Source organism: Meriones unguiculatus, chromosome 4 (assembly GCF_030254825.1).
Source record: "Meriones unguiculatus strain TT.TT164.6M chromosome 4, Bangor_MerUng_6.1, whole genome shotgun sequence".
Taxonomy (NCBI): domain Eukaryota; kingdom Metazoa; phylum Chordata; class Mammalia; order Rodentia; family Muridae; genus Meriones; species Meriones unguiculatus.
In genome coordinates this window covers 61,431,345-61,450,686 of record NC_083352.1, presented here as the reverse complement: position 1 = coordinate 61,450,686, position 19,342 = coordinate 61,431,345, and the positions used below count along the sequence as shown (strand labels likewise).

The 19,342-nt window shown below is 43.2% G+C and overlaps 1 protein-coding gene across 1 annotated transcript in view; it reads right to left on the bottom strand.

Moving 5' to 3' along the window:
- Positions 1-19,342, bottom strand: part of Sh2d4a (SH2 domain containing 4A) — a 70,270-nt gene that overhangs the window by 11,516 nt on the left and 39,412 nt on the right. The window contains exons 5-7 of the mRNA XM_021637983.2: positions 10,589-10,700; positions 8,737-8,938; positions 4,206-4,336 (exon numbers count right to left, since the gene is read on the bottom strand). Of these exons, the coding sequence (XP_021493658.1) occupies positions 4,206-4,336; positions 8,737-8,938; positions 10,589-10,700 (445 nt within the window). The remainder of the gene's footprint in view (positions 1-4,205; positions 4,337-8,736; positions 8,939-10,588; positions 10,701-19,342) is intronic.

Here is a 19,342-nt window from a genome sequence, read left to right as displayed (position 1 = left end):
GGCTCAGAGCAGGTTAGTGGGTGTAATAGATTATGTATCAATTCACCCTGGAGACTGAGAAGATGGAGTTACATTATGCTTGGTAAATTTGCTAGTCAGATAGGCAGGACTCTCTGGAGCTTATCATATACTTCCAGAGCACATGAGACCAAACAGAGCAGCTAAAAGATTGTGGGAACCTAGTAACTAGCTTCAAGAATAAAATGGATTAAAAACAGGGGTTGTATTCCAGGGACAAGACACAGCTGAGCTGAGAATTACAGTCTAGGACAACAGGATGTGAAAGGATAAAAATGACATAGGCAAGAAGAAATAATCCCTTTTGTCAAGGAAACCAACAGAATAGACTTAATGACAGTATTCAGAAGATCCGGAGTCTAGGAGGCAGACAGAAGCCTTTCCCTGGTAGGCCCAGCCCCCGGCGGGCCCAGCCCCCAGGTGGCTGCACCGTCTCCCACAAGCTCAGCCTTGACCTGCCAACTCCCCAAACAGACAAATCCCCTGATTCCATCCCATGGCCTTCCATGTCACGGTTGCCTCCTGAGGTGACCTGGCTTTTTAAGGACAGGCCATAAGTAAGCACTGCCAAACGAGACAGCTTTTGTTGTAATTAAGCTCTGCTTTGCTGAAAAACCAAATGTTCCTTGGGTAGCTGTTTCTCAAAACAGTGAGACTGTATGCAGGGAAGGCAGAAAGCACCCAGCAAAGGCGTCCTGGCTCTTCTTCTGATAAGCCAAAGCCGAAGCCCTGTTCTCTAGGTGCAGGGCCGAAGGTGGGGGTGCTGTTCTGAACTCCTCACATGTGAGCTCGTTGGCTGTGCACAGAGAGCCCTGCACACATTCGCCACCTCCCCATTCACAGGGGAGAAAGTACAACTTACATCTTGGTATTTGGGAAATTAAGTCTCAAAACTTCTTCCCCTCTTCCCATTCTCTTCATTTCCACCCTCTGAGGAAGAAATTAAAGGCTGGATATTCAAAAACAAGTGTGTTGAAAGTCACCACACATACCCAGACACAGGACAGGCCCGGGAACGACATGAAAAAAACCTCACCTTCACACCTCATGCTGATCCCTGGCAGTGTGGTCCAGAGGCAGCCTATAACTATAGAAGACAAACAGCAGCACACGTAACAGTAGTGGAAGGGCTGAGGAGATGGCTCTGTGGCTAACATGCCTCTACATGACCAAAAGACTTGAATACAGATTCTTAGTACCCAACTCAGAGCTGGGTCTGTAGGTCCAGTGCTGGAGAAGTAGAGACAGGCCTTTGTCTGCTGGCCAGCAAGCCTATGGCAAAAAGAAAGCTCCAGGAGCAGGGAAAATCCTGACTCAGAGTGGAAAGAAGGAAGCTGTCCTCTCCACACACATGCACAGGCATGTAGACCAACACATACATGCACATACCAATAGATCACTGTGAAGATGGGCAGGAGAGAGGAAGGCGGGAACAAGGGAGCTGATATGGGGGATGAATATCAGTAAAGTCAAATACACATATGTATGAAATGTCATAAGGAAAACCATTATTTCCTGTGCATACTCAAAATGTTTTAAAAAAAAAACAATAAACATGGTTTGGATGGTGAATTTTATGTGGTTTTATGCAATAACAAGCAGAAAGATGTCTGTATAGCTTATATCTATGAAAAAGCAAATTGTAGGTTGGTTGTACATAATATAAGCCAAAAAAAATTAACAGCACATACATGAAAACGTGTTCCTCAGAATGTGCCAGTGTGTTAAAAGATAAATTGTAGACTAAAGAAAAGCATAGCTAGCCCAAATAATTGGTAAATGATTACTATTTAAAATATTCAAAATTCTACAAATCAAAACAAAAATTTAATAAATATCCTGAGAAAATGACCAAAACATCTGAAGAATTGTTTACAGCAAACACTTACCCATCAAATTCATGAGGTCTCAGACTCACTGCACATCAGCCACAATTATTACAAATCTACTGTGGACCCCCAAGATGGAAGGAAATGAAACCAGGCAACACTGATCAGTATGAGAAAAGCAGACACCCAGGAGCAGAGATAGGAGTATAAGCCAGGATAATGGCTTCGGGGACATTTGTCAATACCCAGGACAGATCAGGTATAACTCATTCAACATGCTTGCCCACAAGCATTTCAGATTTTGGAGGTTTTCAAATGACAACATATTTGGTAGACCTACCAGTTGAGCATTTACAACCAGAAAATATGGAAATCAAATGCCCTGATCTGAACTACTTGAGCAACATGTTAGCTCAAATTCTGAAGTGTTTCTGATTTTGGCTGCTTGGATCAGGAATGTTCAACATGCATACTAAACATACATATGTCTCTCCTTTCCAGAAATTCTGTATCTGGATATAGTCTGTGAAGAAATTCTGATATGTGGATATAATGAGAAGTGCTCAGGGGTAACACGAGGCTATTTTCTGTTGTACTAACTAGTGAATACAGAAGAGGTTGTATGTCAGAGAGACAAAGCGTGTTCTACCCCGTCTCCATCATAGAAATGTATAATTCTGTCTTCCTAAAATGGAAGCTAAGGATTTATACTGGCCACCGACTGTACATTTGTTATCACATTATTTATTTATCATATTATTTATTTTGTTTATAACATGATAAATATTTGTAGAACAAATCAACAGCAATGCCATGTTTATGAAGGATGATGTGGAACACTACAGATTTATGTTTTCCTAAGCGAAGTTCCCGCTGGACTTCCAGTCCGGCCATGTCTTCCAGCTTCCCACAGGTCTTTCAGACAGAACTGCCCATTCACATATCAGAATTCTTAATGACACTGGCTAACACTTGCAATTTACATACCCTGTCGTTTAAAAAACAAACAAACAGAAACATGACTGTTTTCATAATCAGGGACGGCAGCATACAGCCACCATCCAAGGACACAGAAACTACAAAGGCTGACTTCCTGTGCTTATCTTGAAAGGAAACAGAGGGCATCAGACAGTGGTGTGGTGATGGTAAAGGCATGCACAATCGGCAGAGCTCCCTCTGACAGTCTCTGACAGCATCACAGCACCACAGAGTGGTGGGAGGATAGCAGCCCTGCCCCAGGAGGGCTTGGGACTCCTCAGGGAACAATCAAACCAAAGTCTGACCCTCAAACACACCTGGCAGTTCTGCTGGGACACAGACAATGAAAACAGCTGTCAGGACACAGCTATCATGGATGAGCTGGGGGCTTTAGAAGTGGTTGCTCATGTTATGTGTTTGGGAACTTACTTTCTGTGGTCTTATTCATGTGAGCAATGACACTTCTAAAAAGTGAGATGCCTTAAACATAGTTCAAACCAAGAAACTCTAAACCATGTGCTAGTGGGAGAGATTGCCTCAGGTGTATACATAGGTATTAAGTCCAACTCAGCCACAGGTAATTCCTTCCTTCCTTTCTTCTTTTCTTTTCTGTGTTGGGGTTAGAACTGATCACTTTGTACATTGTGGGCAAATACCTCTGTCAGAGCTATAACCCAGTCCCCTAACCACAGGTCTACAAAAAGAAGCAACAGACTTTTCTTGAAATGTGTATAAGATCAACAGAAGTTAACCAAGTCTCTTAAGCCAAATGCTGAAATGATCAGGTAATACTGACCAAGGACTCAAAAATCTCCACTTTGCAGACTTACTAAAGCATCAGAAAGAAAGGATCAAAGTCACAGGATTCTGTAAGGCTAAATTGCTCCAGATTCTCATTTAAGGGGTGAGGAAACTGGGGCTCAAGCAGGTTGAACAGCTATAGAAAGAGGAGGTTGAGCAGCTTTAAAAAGAGAGCACTGTTTTTTCCAGGTCACTAAACTAGTTAAAGGTCACAGCTGGCCTTCTGCCTGCTAACCCTGTCCCAATGCATCAAGCAGCCCCCACTGACTCAGCAGCACGTGCCGAGTCACACTCTCCCTGCTGCGTTCCTGGGACGCCCTGCTTTCCCACACACCCTGGAGTATCGTATGTGGTGAAATTTACATACATCATGTGCCATGGCCATGACTGCTGACTGATTTCTAAGTAGGCGCAAGAACGCACCTCTCTGAAAAGCTTTTAAGAAAACACTTCTTGGAAGTAATGACAAAGACTCCATTAGTGCAGCACAAATAAAGAGGGGGAGAGAAAGCCCTTATTGTCTGTCTCTCTTGGAGCAGCACTGCTTGGTCTGCCTTCAGAGATGGTCTCAGTACTCACCATGGAACCAGGGAGCAATGGTGTCTGAGTTCTTCTGGTAGCCTGCACGGAATGGCAGCTGCTCCTCTTTGAACCATCGAATGATGTCCTTCTGGGCGGAGCTGGACTCTGTCCTTATCACTCCCTGATTCCTGTCATGAGTAACATGATTCACAAGTTAGGGCTAGATAATTTGAAACAATATCCTCTATTCTGCTACACTCATAGGTCAGTGTCTTGTTCAGCTACCATCAGAGGATCTTCCTACCACAGCTAGAAACTAATTCAGAGACCAACAGCCAGACATTCTGCAGAAAGTGAGGGACCTTAGAACACTCAGCCCTAAAACGGACATCTTCATCAAACCCCTTCCCTCAGGGCTCAGAAAGCTTTGTGGAAGAAAGAGTGTAAGAGCCAGAGAGGACTGAGGACATCAAAGAAACGGTGTTTTCCAGATACAACAGGACTGGCACACACAATGACTCACAGAGACTGTGACAGTACAGAAGGTTGCCTGGGTCTCAGTCAGAGGGGCCCAGTGCTGAGGGGAAGCGGGCATGAGCTCTCACCACTAACCCAAAAGCTGTCTCCAAGTGACAGCCACGTGCAGAGAAAAACTCACTTTTCTCACTGGGTGTACAAACTACACTCAAAGGAGGTCCATGTCCTACGCAAAATGAACTCAGTGGTGTTTTCAGAGATTTTTGTTTTTTTGTTTTGTTTGGTTTGGTTTTAGCATCAAATGCTTTATTTGGTCTTTTGATTGTATATTATGATTTCCAATTTTGTATTTTTAAGGGTCTGTGTGTGTGTCTTATACTTTTTCACTGTTTTTTAAGTTTTTTTTTTTTTTATTCTAGTTGGTTTGCCTGTTTGTTTTCCAAACAAGGTATGCAGTCAGAAGGGTGGAAGGGTGGGAAAGACCTGGGAGGAGATGAGGAAAGAAACCTGTGACCAGAACATATTTATAAATTTTCAATAAAAAATAAGCTTATGGTAATTTATGATAATCTGATTATAAATGTGGTATTTTTATCTGTAATTTAGAGATTAAAGTACAGCGAGACTATGAATACATTACAGGCAAATACTATACCATTTTGTATAAGGGGCTTGAGCATCCTTCACATTTTGATCTCTTCAGGGGGTCTTGGAACTGTCCCCACAGATACTGAGGCACAACTGCATGCAGGGAGGGAGAGAGAGAAGGAAGAAGGAAGAGAGGATTTGGAGGGAAGAGGGAGAGGGAGAAAAGAAAGGAGGAAGAGGTGAGGGAAGAGAATTATATGCATTTCCATTTCCAACATCTAATCACAGGCAGAGTTAATGGTAGGTTGGGTCCCTTACATGGCACCATTGTGTGGCTCTTCAAGACTAGAGAGAGGAAAACATTCATTTACCTGGTCCTCACGGGCCAGTCACAGCAATAACTACAGCTGTGTTAGACTCAAATTCATTTCACTATGGGTTAGAAGATTCACTAACTTCCAATTAACATCTGAGAAAAGAAACACTCAGAAATTGAAGTCATTTTCCTGGGGAACATGGCTATGCAAACAAAGGAAGCGCATATAATGAGGTAGCTGCCTCCTTAACTTGTTCATTCTATTTATTTATTTATTTACTTATTTATTTATTATTTTTTTAAAATATTAGTTACAGTTTATTAGTTACAGTTTTTGGTGGGTTTTTTTGGTATCATAATGCTTTATTAGATCTTTTCTTTAAAATCTGTATCCCAGCTGTATCCCGCTCCCTCATTCCCTCCCAATCCCACTCTCCCTCCCTCATCTTCTCCCTACCCCTTTCCAAGTCCACTGATAGGGGAGGTCCTCCTCCCCTTCCATCTGACCCCAGCTTATCAGGTCTCTTTAGGACTGGCTGCAAAGTCCTTCTCTGTAGCCTAGCAAGGCTGCTCCTCCCTCAGGGGTGGGGGGTGGAAGCAAAGAGCCAACCCTTGAGTTCATGTCAGAAATAGTCCCTGTTCCTCTTACTAAGGTACCCACTTAGATACTGAGCTACCATGGGCTACATTCGAGCAGAGGTTCTAAGATATATCCATACATGGTCCTTGGTGGAGAATCAGTCTCAGAAAAGACCCCTGTGCCCTGATGTATTTGGTCCTTGTGGAGCTCCTATCCTTTCCCCATCATACTAACTCCCCCTTCTTTCTTATGATTCCCTGTACTCTGTCGAAGGTTTGGTTATGAGTCTCAGCATCTGCTTTGATACACTGCTGGGTAGAGTATCAGAGGCACAGAGCCTACCACAGAGGGCCTCTTAACTTGTTCATTACTTGCTTTCTTCATTTCTGCACACTTCCCTCACTCACTTCCTCTTACACTTCGAAGAGCTTTATTTCTTCTAAAAGAGTGGAACAAGAAGGTAAAGGGGTCTGCAGAGCAGGGAGGGAAAATTAGTAACAGCACCATCTTGAATAAATTCAGCATCACAAGGACCCCCTTGTGGAGCAGGTGGGTTGCACTTCAGAAGGCAGCACAGCCACATAAGCATATTCCCAAGTCCCATTTAACAGGCCACTAGATGAGCAGAATCTAAATCTAAAACAAAGAGATTGAATGAGCTACTGGAATTTTCTGTGATACAAATTAACGTGGCTCTTTGTGCTTCTGCTGGCAACATGTCAGCCCATGAGTTCCAGGTAACACGTCAACTCTGCAAACACGCATAAATATATGTACATATATATATGCAAATGTGGGTATGTATTATCATTATGACATTCAGAGGATTTGAGAGAAGACATCCTGTAATATTGGAAGCAGACCTTGCCATACACATGAGATTATGTAACAAATTCTCATATTACCTTCCTTTTCTTCACATAGTCCTCCAAGATGGGGCAAACCTCCACATACATGGGACAGGCTACCATCTGTCTTTCTCTGAGTTGGCTCCTTCCTGGCTGATTCTGTCATAGCTGCCCAGAGCCCTAGGCCTAGCCCTGTCCACTCTGACCACAGGGAGCTCTTCTATATTGCCTTAAGTTGGAAAAGGGTGAGCTGAGCACAACTGACAAGAACTGTCTCCTACCCTGTAAAAGGCCACTTTCTTTGTCATCCATCAGATATAATATGTCCTAAAAACATTGTAGGAAAGAGACATAGCCCAGGCTACCCCGTGAAGGTAGAAAACAAGAAAAGGCTGTTCGTGAAGCTCCATAGCCAGAGTTACACTAAGCAAAACCATGTGTGGGAGTCCATCTGTGGCATGTTCCAAAGCTAGGTATTTCCTGACTTTATTTTTAACTGTGAGGGGGGAAAATAAAACTTCATTTCCTGAACTGTGTACAGGGTCCTACGCAGATGGTTGCCACATCTCAATATGGAACCTTCAGTGTAGTACGTAAAAATAACTACAGCAGGAGAAATGGTTCACCCTGTGTTTCCTCTGAGGTTATAACCCCCAGTTAGGAAAAAAATGATTAAAAATATTTAAAAACAGAGATAGGTTTTTTTTTTGTTTTGTTTTTTTCATTTTGTCAAACTCTTGAAGAGAGGGGGCTGTCCTGGACTTGCTCTGTAGACCGGGCTGGCCTTGAACTCACAGAGATCCTCCTGCCTGTCTCCCCCGGTGCTGGGGTTAAAGGCATGTGCCATCACGTCCGGCTGCCAAACTCTTCACAGATAAGTATATTTAGTTTTATTCCAGAAGGTACTGCTAGACACAGTATGAATCATATGATAACGTTTCATTCTAAATTTTGGACCATTAGGGCTGAAACTATATCTCAGCGGTAGAGTGCTTGCCTAACCTTTGAAAGGCTTTGGGTTTGCCCTCTATTACAAGCAAACAAGTAAATATTCGAACATTTAATTTGTAGAATGATCCCGTACGTCCTAAAGAAGAATTTGGTAGTCAGTGAACAGGAGGGATGCGGTTGTCTTCTGGATATCACTATGTTTTTCTCTTTCACCTCTCAGCACATACTATGCCTAGAATGTATAGGTGTTTTCACTGCCAAATAGAGACTTGGTTCAGAAATGGAGCATTTCAAAATTCTGAAAATATGACCTTGGCTCTGTATGTAAACAGAACTGCCATTAAACCCTGACTCCAGCAAGAAGAAGTTGTCCTAGGGGGCTATGGAGAGAGAGCACCTGCCTGCTTTTTTTTTTTTTTTTTTTTTAACCATTGCAGGCAATGTTGAGCCTCAAACACTTTTCCAACCCTCCATGTTCCAGCTTCTTTTTCCTGCCAGCTTGCTACCTCTGGGTGGAGGTGGGGTACAGGAAATCATCTAACATCTTCGCCCTGCCCTGAGTTCTAACTATAGCCACTGTGGATATCTTACAGGAAAGAAAGGAATCAAGGAAGCAGCATCAGAGGCGAGGCCGTGTTAGCCTAAGCGGCAAGCCGGCCCGCCACGTCCCAAGACACACAGCTTTAACCAGCCCATCCCGGTGCTGTGGCGAAAGCCACCTGTGTGGCCTCAAAGAGCGGGCTGACCTCGAACCCTGAGCTCCGCCGCCTCTGCCTCCCGAGTGCTGGGATTAAAGGCGTGTGCCCCCACGCCTGTGCGTCTTCTTACCCTAAAGACTTCGGAGGGTTTCCTGGCGGGTGTAAGAACTGGGGCTTTGGGGGCAGGGGCGGTCTTCTGGGCTTCTGTGGCGCAGTCAGAGGGCTCTGCCGCCCATCGCTGCTCCGTCCCCTTTGCGATAACCTCTTGTAGTCTTCCCGTGCCTGCTTAGCTAAGGAGCGTCTCTTCTCATCAGCGGCCTTGGATTTTCGCACTAGAAGGACAATAATGCCCGAGTTAGTCTATCAGGCTCGCCAAAGGTTGCATTCAGAGCCCACGACACAGGAGGTGCAGCCAGGGCCCTGGGAAGGCAGAGCTGGTCTGGTGCTAGTATTAACAATCACTCCTGGTACCTGTTAACCGCCTTGTAAGGCCTCTGCTCGGCTCACTGCAGAGTTCGAACCTGCCTTTGGAGCGAGGGAGATTATGAGAAGAAGAGGAAAGAAAGGCAAAGGAGAAGGAGAGAAGTGGAAAATGTAAAGCAAGATTAAGTTACTGCACTTAGCAAAACTAAACCGTGAGGGCTAGTCACAGAGACACAGAACACCAGAGGCCAGTATCACATCCCTGACACAATTATGGTCAGGACGCAGTGCATCCCAAGTCACTGGCAAACGTGGGAAGGACTTCTCAGCAGCGGTGAGCTAGGAAAAGAAGAACAGCCAGGCTCTCACAGCCATAGCCAACCACATTCTTACTGGAATGTGAATAAACACGTGGAGAATTTCAGAACACCTTAATAAATATACAAGCACTTCCCAGTCTGCGTCTTAACTCTAATTTTGTTCTAAAAGATGGGGCTATGTTTTAGCCATATAGTGTCAAAGATTAATGTGGGATGCAGCAACCTATTTTCAGGGAGAGTTTTGGTTTTAGATTTAATAATTTGGGCATTGTGGGTTAAATCCTGTCATGTTTGACTTTGAATACATACAAAAAAATACTTCATCATACCAGAGTTTCAGTGCTTAGCACAAGAAGGCCACAGATCAGATCTTGCAAATATTTTTTTGTTTAAGAAAAAAATGGCATTTGTTATAAAGGAGCCACAGGCCAATCAGCATCCTGAAAATCTTGCCACTTGGGTTCTGCCTCTCAAGGGACAATGAGACAGGCAAGTCTTCTCTGTTGATGGCAGGCGAAGACTCTTCTCCATTCTCAAGCCTGGGAGCCATTCTCTGCCTGTCTTGTCCTTCCTGTTTTGGCTCTAGCAGTCCAAGCTCAAAAGAGGGCCAGTGTCAGGTCAGAGGCATAGAAGCATAAAAATTATGGAAATATATCCCAGCTGTCAATTCTGTGTGCTTTGTATTACAAAGTTATGTGGTGGCCATTTCATAGCATACCCCATAAGGACAACTGAGATATGTCAGTTTTTTTTAACTGTTTAAAAATATATGCACTATTGAGAACTTGGCGGGGGGGGGGGCGCCCAAAGCAGAATAACAAGAAGTACAACTCAAATAAATAATTTAAAATCCAACTTCTCCATGGAAATCAAGGGTTACATGTTAATAATCTTTGTTTTCTTCCGTCATGATTTCGAATTTTAAATAGTGATATTTTTATACTAGTTATAATTTTTTCTTCTCCAAAAAAAAGAGATATTTTAATATTAAATATTCCTCCACAAGATATTTTTCATCGCTATATACAATTCAACCATACAGAAACACTATAATTTAACAGCACTCAGATGAATGGAAAGCCATTCTGCTACACAGGCCTCTGAGTAGTTATCACTTATTGAGTGAGAACTCAATGGCTTCTCACGGATGTACTTTCTGTGACTCCCGGATGGATCAGTTTTTAGGTGGAAGGTCCAGCTGAGAGCCCAGATGGTGTGCTGAGGCCCCTAGGTACTCACAAGATGCCTGCCATTCCGAATCTTCTTTCCAGTTCTTATATATCTGCTTGGTTTTCTCATCCTCTGTTTGTTTTAGTTCTTCATCTTCTTTTTTCCTTATGAGTTCTTTAGTCTGTTTGAAGATAAAAATAGAGGTGCAAAGAGGTGAAAGAAAGTGACAGTTTCTCTAAGAGGACAGAAGGCACCCTTGTTTCTATCTGTCTCTTCCCACTGGGAGGTGCTTGGTGTCAGCAATGTCTGGAGTAAGAGCTTCAGCTACCTCAGTAAGCCTAGACTCTGATCCTGATCCTCTCAGAGGCCCCAGAGCACAGTGAGAAAGAATGTTACATAGAGTTATAGTGAGAATCTGTGTTTTCAGAAGTGCCTGGCTCAGTGCATAGCACATATATGACCTGGCTCAGTGCACAGCGCATATATGACCTGGCTCAGTGCATAGCACATATATGACCTGGCTCAGTGCACAGCACATATATGACCTGGCTCAGTGCATAGCACATATATGACCTGGCTCAGTGCATAGCACATATATGACCTGGCTAAGAAGCCCTTCCCAGACACAGCACTCGGCTATTCCTGATGCACTTTTCTGAAGTTGACCTGCAGAGTCATGGGACCAGAGCAAACGCTGACCTGCTGTAGCTGAGGGCTCCTGAAAGCAGTCTCAGCTGCGCTCTGTATTCTCTCCAACCTTCTAGCTAAAATTTGCTATGTGATTTGGAGTGGCTCAAACAGGAATGAGGCTTTTCTTTTTCTTTCTTTTTTTTTCTTAAAACACACACAAAAATGTCACCCTTGAAAGGGGAAAAACACTACAGAGTGAGTACAAGGTCAGCACAAGCAATCTTGTGGGTCATGGACAAAGCTCTATTGTGAAAGCTCTATTACTGGCTTGCCTAGAGTGTACAATGCTCAAGCTCAAGAGGAGAAGACAATGATGGTGACGATAAAGACCGTGAAGATGACAATGGTGCCTTTCCAGCCACAAAGATGGGCAAAATGTGAAAAGCACTTGCCATGCCAGCATGAGGACCTGAGTTTGAATTCCTAGCATCCATGTAGTAGCTGGGCCTGAGGGTATGTGCTTGTGACCCCAGTGCAGGTAGGATGGACACATGGAGCCTAGGGGCCTGCTGGCCCACCAGTCTAACTGAAAACACATTCCAGGTTAAGAGAGAGACCAAGTCTTACAGATATACAAAGATATCCGACACTAACCTCTGGCCTCTACGCGTTCACTCACGTTCTCTCACAGGTTTATACCATGCCCTCCCACCCTACCCGCAAATGCGCACAGGCTCACTTGTCCCTTGTGAGTATTTCACCACAACTAAAATATAAATCTTGATGGGAACCTTGATCACTGTAGGAAACCAGCAACCAACAATAAGGTAGTAATACCCTGAAACTGTGCCTAACTAAATTTGTATATGTCTTCTATTTCTACTTTTTTTTTTTTTAAATATTGTTTTCCTGCCTGGAGCCAAGCTCTTACTGTTTGTCTCACAGTGTTTTATGAAATTCAAAAAACAGGTGTTGGTGGCTAAAATGACTACTAACATTTGACATCCTTTACTGAAGCTGTTTATGAGCCTGAAGTACATAAATGTATTGCTCTAGATTTTCACACTTGAGCAGAACAAAGAAGAAAAAGGAAAGAAAACAAAATAAAACAAACACATCCTTAAGAGAGAAACCCTGCTCACTTGGTATAACTTTTCCAGCGAAGTTGTGAACAAACTAGTTATGAAAGACTGAGGAAACGGGGAGGTTCCTGGGGTGCTTTCAGGAGCACAGACAGACTGAAAGGCAGATGTACGCCAAGTCCACCCTGGCGCAGTGACCACTCATGAAAGTCTGTCCTTGGGCTGTTGACCCAATTGCAGGTAGATCCACTCAAAAGGCTCCAAACCTATAATTTACTGCTTCTCTAACTTTGGACTAGATGGTGATGCTTGTAACTTCTCCATCTTTGCGCCTCCCTTTTCCTCCCTCCTGGATGGAATGTCTTAGCACAGAAACCAGCTATGCCGAACACATGCATTTGTATTTACTTAATCCCTGTCTCTCTGGCCTCATCTCTGTCTCTCCTCGTGTGTGTTCATATGTGTAGAAGTGAGAAGGAATGCAGAGGCTAGTTCTCAACGTCAAGTGTCTTCCTCAGTCATTTCCCAACCTTCTTTTTGTGACAGGTTCTTTCATTGAGCCTGGAGCCCCTTGATTGGCTAGCTTAAACTGGCCAGCAAGCCCCACATATTGCCTGCCTCTGCCTGCCTCCCTCTGAAATTATAGGCATATACCACTGCACTCACATTTTTACCTGGGGACCAGAATTCAGGCCCTCATGCTTGCATGGCAACCAAATTACCAACTGAGATATGTCCCAAGGCCCTGTTGTTTATTTCTAAATGACCCCAAAACATATTTACTACATCAGATTCGGACTTTGACCCACTTGATGCTCAGGAAGAACAAGAAGTCAGACAACAAACTTTACTTTTATTTCTATGTATGCATGTGTACACATGTGTGTAGGTACCCTTGTTAGACAGAAGAGGGTTCTGAATCCTTTGGGGTCTGGACAAGCTGTGTGCTACATGATGCTGGTGGTTGGTGGGAATACAACCAAGAGCCAAGAGCACAGGGTTCTCTTAATGGCTGAGCCATCACTCCAGCCAGCTCCCTCAGTGTCTCCTGCCCAGACTGTTATTGAAGTTTAAAAAGCTAATCCACTGCAGGAAAAACATTAAGAAAATAACAGAGAGTGCCTGTGATGGGTGATAATCAGATGTCTGAGAATGCTATATTTAGTTAACCCAAACCTTTCTTCTCTATAGTGTAATTATTTGGGCACCGTGGGGAAGGAGATAAAATGAATGAGCCTCACAAGTTAATAGCAGGTGAGATCTGGCCCTGACCTTTCTGTTTATTCAAAGCTATAAAAGTAACTCTTTCTAAGCTAATATCTGAGAGGGGGAAGCTTGTTTTATCACCTTTGTTTGCTGGAATCTGGGATTAACCTTCTCATTCATTCTCTCCAAATTACCTGCCATCATGCTATGGCTACATCAAGTGTGTGTTCTCCTCAGTGTCCTTGTGCCTGGAGTTCCCTCTGTCTGGACCACACTTACCTCCGATCCACCCACATTGGCTCTCCAGGACACTGCTCCAGCATTCCCTCCCTACAACCACCTCCTCCGAACACCACCACCTCCCAGCAACCCCCAGCCTCCACATTTTGCTTTATTTTCTCCAGAGTTCTTATGATTATAAGACTTCATGGATACATTTATCTTTTTCCCCTCACATCCAGAATATAAGCTTCCTGAGAGAAGAAATGTTTTTATAAAATATGTCTTCAATTTGCACACCTATTCGAGGTGCATAGCAGGCATTCAGCAAATGTCTTTTGAATGAAGATATGGCCTGACTTTTTCAACTTTCATCATTTAAGCTGATACGATTTAATTGGGGACAGTGGTGTTAAAGTTTTTCCTATTTCCAGCATGTAGACATTTTTTCAATGTTTAGGACCCCCTGACAACACTAAAAACCTCTAGATACTAAGTCTCTCACATAAAAAAAAAAGTTCAGTGTTTGTACTTAACCTATATACTTCCTCTTGTTTATATCAAATCATCTCATTCATAATGCAAGGTAAGTATTTTCCAAATGTTTGTTGTACATGGTCAGTACAAAGGCAGTGTTTTTCAAATATTTGTGATGAAATCAACATATTCATCTGGTTGGATCAACAGATATGGATGGAGGTTTCCTTCCACTGTCAATACACAGGAGGACTAGCATTCCAAAACACAACATTGTTTCTTTTAAAAGCCTTCACTCATTCCCTCATTCATTTGTGTGTGTGTGTGTGAGAGAGAGAGAGAGAGAGAGAGAGAGAGAGAGAGAGAGAGAGAGTCTATCTACGTGTGAGTGTACACACATGGAGAGGACGGAAGAGGGCATCTGGTGTAATCCTTTATCACTCTCTACTTATTCCTTTGAAAAAGAATCTTCCCTGAGCCCGATGCTTGTGTTTTCTTTGTTAAACTAGAAGCCAGAAACACCCAAATGGTTCTTCTACTTCAACCCCTCTTGGAGAGGGCTACAGGGGTGTGTGTGTGTGTCTCCCAGCTTGTTATATGGATACTGGTGTTCAAACTCCAGTTCTCAGGATTGCACAGCAAACAAGCATTCTCAATTGTTGAGTCATCCTTCAAGCCCTGAATGTTTCAGAACTGGAAGTTGACCCCATTAGTTCATGTCAATAAAGAAGAGTTGGGAAATAGACTACATGACCCACAGGAACTTCTAGACAGCCTCATGGAAAGCCCAGTCTTGGGTCTCAATCCATTAGAAACCTTCTCATCTTGGGCTTGTGTTTTACCATGAGTTTTCAGACTTACTGTGGGTCAATCCTACCACAATCTACCCCTAACTTACAGTGGACAGCCTGTGATAAAAACAATCTAATATAGTGACAAAAGCAGGGCTTGTCCTGTAGGGACAAGGTCATGCCTGGATGGACGGAAAAGCCATCCCAGGCACAAAGACTCAGCTCAATAGAAACTGTCAACAGAAACTGCTGCTCACTCACTGCCTGCAGTGAGGCTCACAGAGACAGCAAGCACACTTGAGCAGGACTCAGGGTTGGTGCCAAGCTTGATACCATGGGTCATGCTCTAAAACCAGTCTTCCCTGGATGCTCACAGCTACTGGGGATGTCGCCTCTGTCTCAGCTCTTCTGTGAGGAGTTCAGCAGATACATCTTGGCATCTGTTCATTGCATGACATCTAAGATGTTCCCAACTCAAGATAAATGGGGAAAGATGAATGGCTGTGTTTGTGGCTTTGGAGACAGATTTCACATTCTGCTGCCTAATTTCATATCTGCATGAGCCTAGTTAAGTAATTTGTAAAACATTAGTGGAAATGGCTATGTGCCTAGTCCCCTGCAGACAGAATGCAAATCTTTTTTACCTGAAGGAATCCATATGCTGCATATGATTGATAGAACTAGCCAGCTTTTGTTGAATATATCTTAAGAAACTGTATTGTGACTAAAAATTAGACACATTTTTATAGCATTTAGAACTGTGATTTCAGAAGTTGTTTATCATTTTTCCAGAGAGAGGAAGGGAATGTGGAACTGGGAGGGAGGGAGCCATGATCAGGATGTAAAGTGAATAAATAAACAGATTAATTTAAAAAGTGTTTACCAAAGTCTCCCTTTCTACTGCAACGTGCATTCCTAAGCCAAGCTGCCTGGCAGCACGTGAAAGCCCCACATTGCCATTCAGTATGGAGTAGAGATGACTGAACAGCCAAAATCCAGGAGCTGATTGTTTCATGTGTTTTGTTCTCATGATGCCCTGGGGGAAATGGGATGGGCCATTATATACTGACAGTACATTTCAAGCTTTCTACTGAGATTTTGTTTTCCCTGTGGTGTATAGTTCAGTTTATGCTAACCTTACTGGGGGTTGCTACCACTTGAAGGTCTATAATGGTCAGGTGTTATCTTAGTGATTTAGCATTGCTTTAACTCTGAGAAATATCTTTGATGACAGAACTTATTTTCAGAGGAAGAAAATATGTCTTGGAGTTGTGCAGAAACACACATTGGCTTATGGTTTTGGGGGGTTGCATTTTATTTTATTTTTATGAATTTATTTATTTGTTCATCTTACATTCCAATTGCATCCCCACTCCCTCCTCTCCTCTCATTCCTACCTTCTTCCTCCCATCTTCTCCCCCTCCACCCTCCCTCAGATCAACCCACCTTGGTACATCAAGTCAAATCAGAACTAAGTGCCTCCTCTTTCACTGGGGCAAGACAAGGCAGCCCTGCTAGGGAAACAGGATCCAGAGGGAGGCAACAGAGTCCAGGTCAGACACAACTCCAATTGTTAGGGGACCACTTGGGGATCAAGCAGTTCATCAGCTTCATATGTGTAAGGGGCCTAGGACCAGTCCATGCATGTTCTTTGATTGGTGGTTCAACCACTATAAGCCCCCATGGGCCCAGGTTTGTTGGCTATGTAGGTCTTCTTATGGTGTCCTTGACCCCTTCAGCTCTCTTAAGATTGAGGGAATGACCAACCAATGACTGGCCCAACTTGAGACTCACATCATGGAAGAGACCCAACCCCTGACACTATTAAAAATACTCTGCTATCCTTGCAGAAAGAAACCTAGGGTAACTGTCATCTGAGAGCAGATAATGGAAACCCACAGCCAAACATTAGGTGTAATTCAGGGAGTCTTATGGGAGAGTTAGGAGAAAGATTGAGAGTGCACATTGTCTTATGTTAATGTCTAGCCTTCTGCACTGCTGACATGGCAACCATAGGACAGGTCAAGGAATCACATATGTTTATGACTTGGAAAACTAATGAATCCTACAGACTTTCTAATCCCCACTTACCATATTCTTTCTTGTTTTAGTATTATTAAAGAACACTCATGCTTGGCTTAAAAAACAGAGTTCAAAGATCAGTTCCCTCACTACAAACAAGTTAGAACTGTTCTTCAACTGTCCCAGATGACTGTGAAAAGCTTTGAATTCTTTTCTGTGCTTAAGAAATATGGGCTTTGAGGACAAGCTCAAGCTCTGTTTCCTCAGTGATCTAAGACCCAGGGAGCATTACATTGCCAACAGGGTCAGTTTCTTGTGTTTTGAAAGCTAGGAGGCAGATAACCATCCCCCCCTTGGCCCCATGTAGATGATGTTATAGATTATGTTCCAAATATGTTTAGCTGTACTCTGAGAATCAGAACCTGATCTGCTGTTATACTCTGGATTTCGAAAATTCTCTAAAGCCTCATGTCATAATGGCTTGGCCCATAAGTTGACTGATAACATTCATGAAACAGAAGACTTTTGGACGAATGTTGCCAGAGACACCATCACTACTCCCAACTGTTGAGCTCTGAAGCCCTCAAATATTTCCTGAACTAGCATTAAGCATCTAATAGTGACCCACGTATTCAGAAATATTGTGCATTGTATCAAAGGCCACCACCCCTCATTTTATCTCTTGCTCAGTGATAGTACCTGCATGGGTGTAACATTTTAAACCTCTTGTATGAGTCACCTAGTGTCTCTCAGAACCATTTACCGCATGCACAATGCAGCATTGTTTTCTCAGCACTCATTTTTTTTCTTCTTTTTTTGGTTTGTTGTTGTTGTTTCAAGATAGGGTTTCTCTGTGTGTAGCTCTGGAAGTGCTAAAACTCTCTGTATAGATTAGGCTAACCTTGAACTCACAGATACCCACCTGCCTCTGCCTCCCAAGTGCTGGGATTAAAGGCATGCACCACCATACCCAGCTTCAGAATTCACTTTTTTTCTCTATTCATGTAAAAAAAAATTTTTTTTTAACAATTTATTCATTATATACTGTGACTAAAGTCTCCTCCCTCAACTCCTCCCGGTCCCACACTCCCACCCTTATCCCTCCTATCCCCATCCCCTAGTCCCCTGAAATGGGGAGTTCTCCACTATTGCCACCTGCCCATAGCTTATCAAGTCTCATCAGGACTGCCGGGGTCCTCTTCCTCTGTGTTCTGGAAGGCCGCATCATCAGGGGCAAATGATCAAAGAGCAGTCAACTGAGTTCATGATAGAGGCAGCCCCTGCTTCCCTCACTTGGGAACCGGAATGGAGACTGAGCTGCCTATCACTACATCTGAGCAAGGGGTCTAGGTTCTTTCCATGCTTGGTCCTTGGTTGGTACATCAGTCTTTGCAGGACCCCCTTGGGCTCAGATCTTTTAGCTTTGTTGGTCTCCTTGTGGGGCTACTGTCCCCTCCATGTTCTTCTAACCCTACCCCCTTCTTCCATAATACTCCCTGCCCTTTGCCCAAAGTTTGGCTCTGAGTCTCAGCATCTGCTTCAATCCCCTGTTGGGTGGAGCCTTTCAGAGGACCCTCTATAGTAGGCTCCCATCCTGTTTCCTCTCTTCCACTGCTTCTGGTATTTATCCTGTTTGCCATTTTGAATGAGATTTAAGCATCCGCCCTAGGGCCCTCCTTGTTGTTTTTAAAATCTACCTTAACCTTTTCCTGTTTCTTCTTTCTCTAGCATTTTCTTGCTCGCTGGTTTTGAATTTATCAGATAAAATAGGGTTATTAACATTCTTGAAATAATCAAGAGCTAAGCACACACAATGTGACAGACAGTGTCAACTGAAACAAGTGTGCCTAAAGAGACCCCTGTGGTCATAACTACCACACAAGGATGTGCTTAAAGTGTCTTTGAAATTTTAGGTTCAGTTCAAACCCAAGAAGCACACATTGGATCTCAAGTAGACTTATTTTGGTATGGAACTGAATTTTAATAACCACTCCAGGGCAGAATACTTCTATGCAAATAGTTTTATTGAAACTATGCTGTAAATTCTAAAACTCTTCATACATAGTAACAACTATGTTAATAAAAATTCTGCTTTTCAAGGTGATCTAAGTTTTGACATTATCTCAAAGAGTTAAAGTAAGATGAAGGATTTAAGACTTGCATAAAGCAGGTTTCATTCAGCTACATTAACATATATTTGACCAGCCCAGGAACGATACCATATATAATGTTATAGACTGAAAACGATGCATCCAAGAAATGCCTTTATTAAAAACCAGGCAGCCTTACAGGCTCAAACATGATGGCTTCCTATGCCTGTACTAGAGGAAGACAATCTCCGAAATATGCCTGCCACTTAAGCACTCAAAAGGAGAGCCAGGAGGAGGGGCAAGATG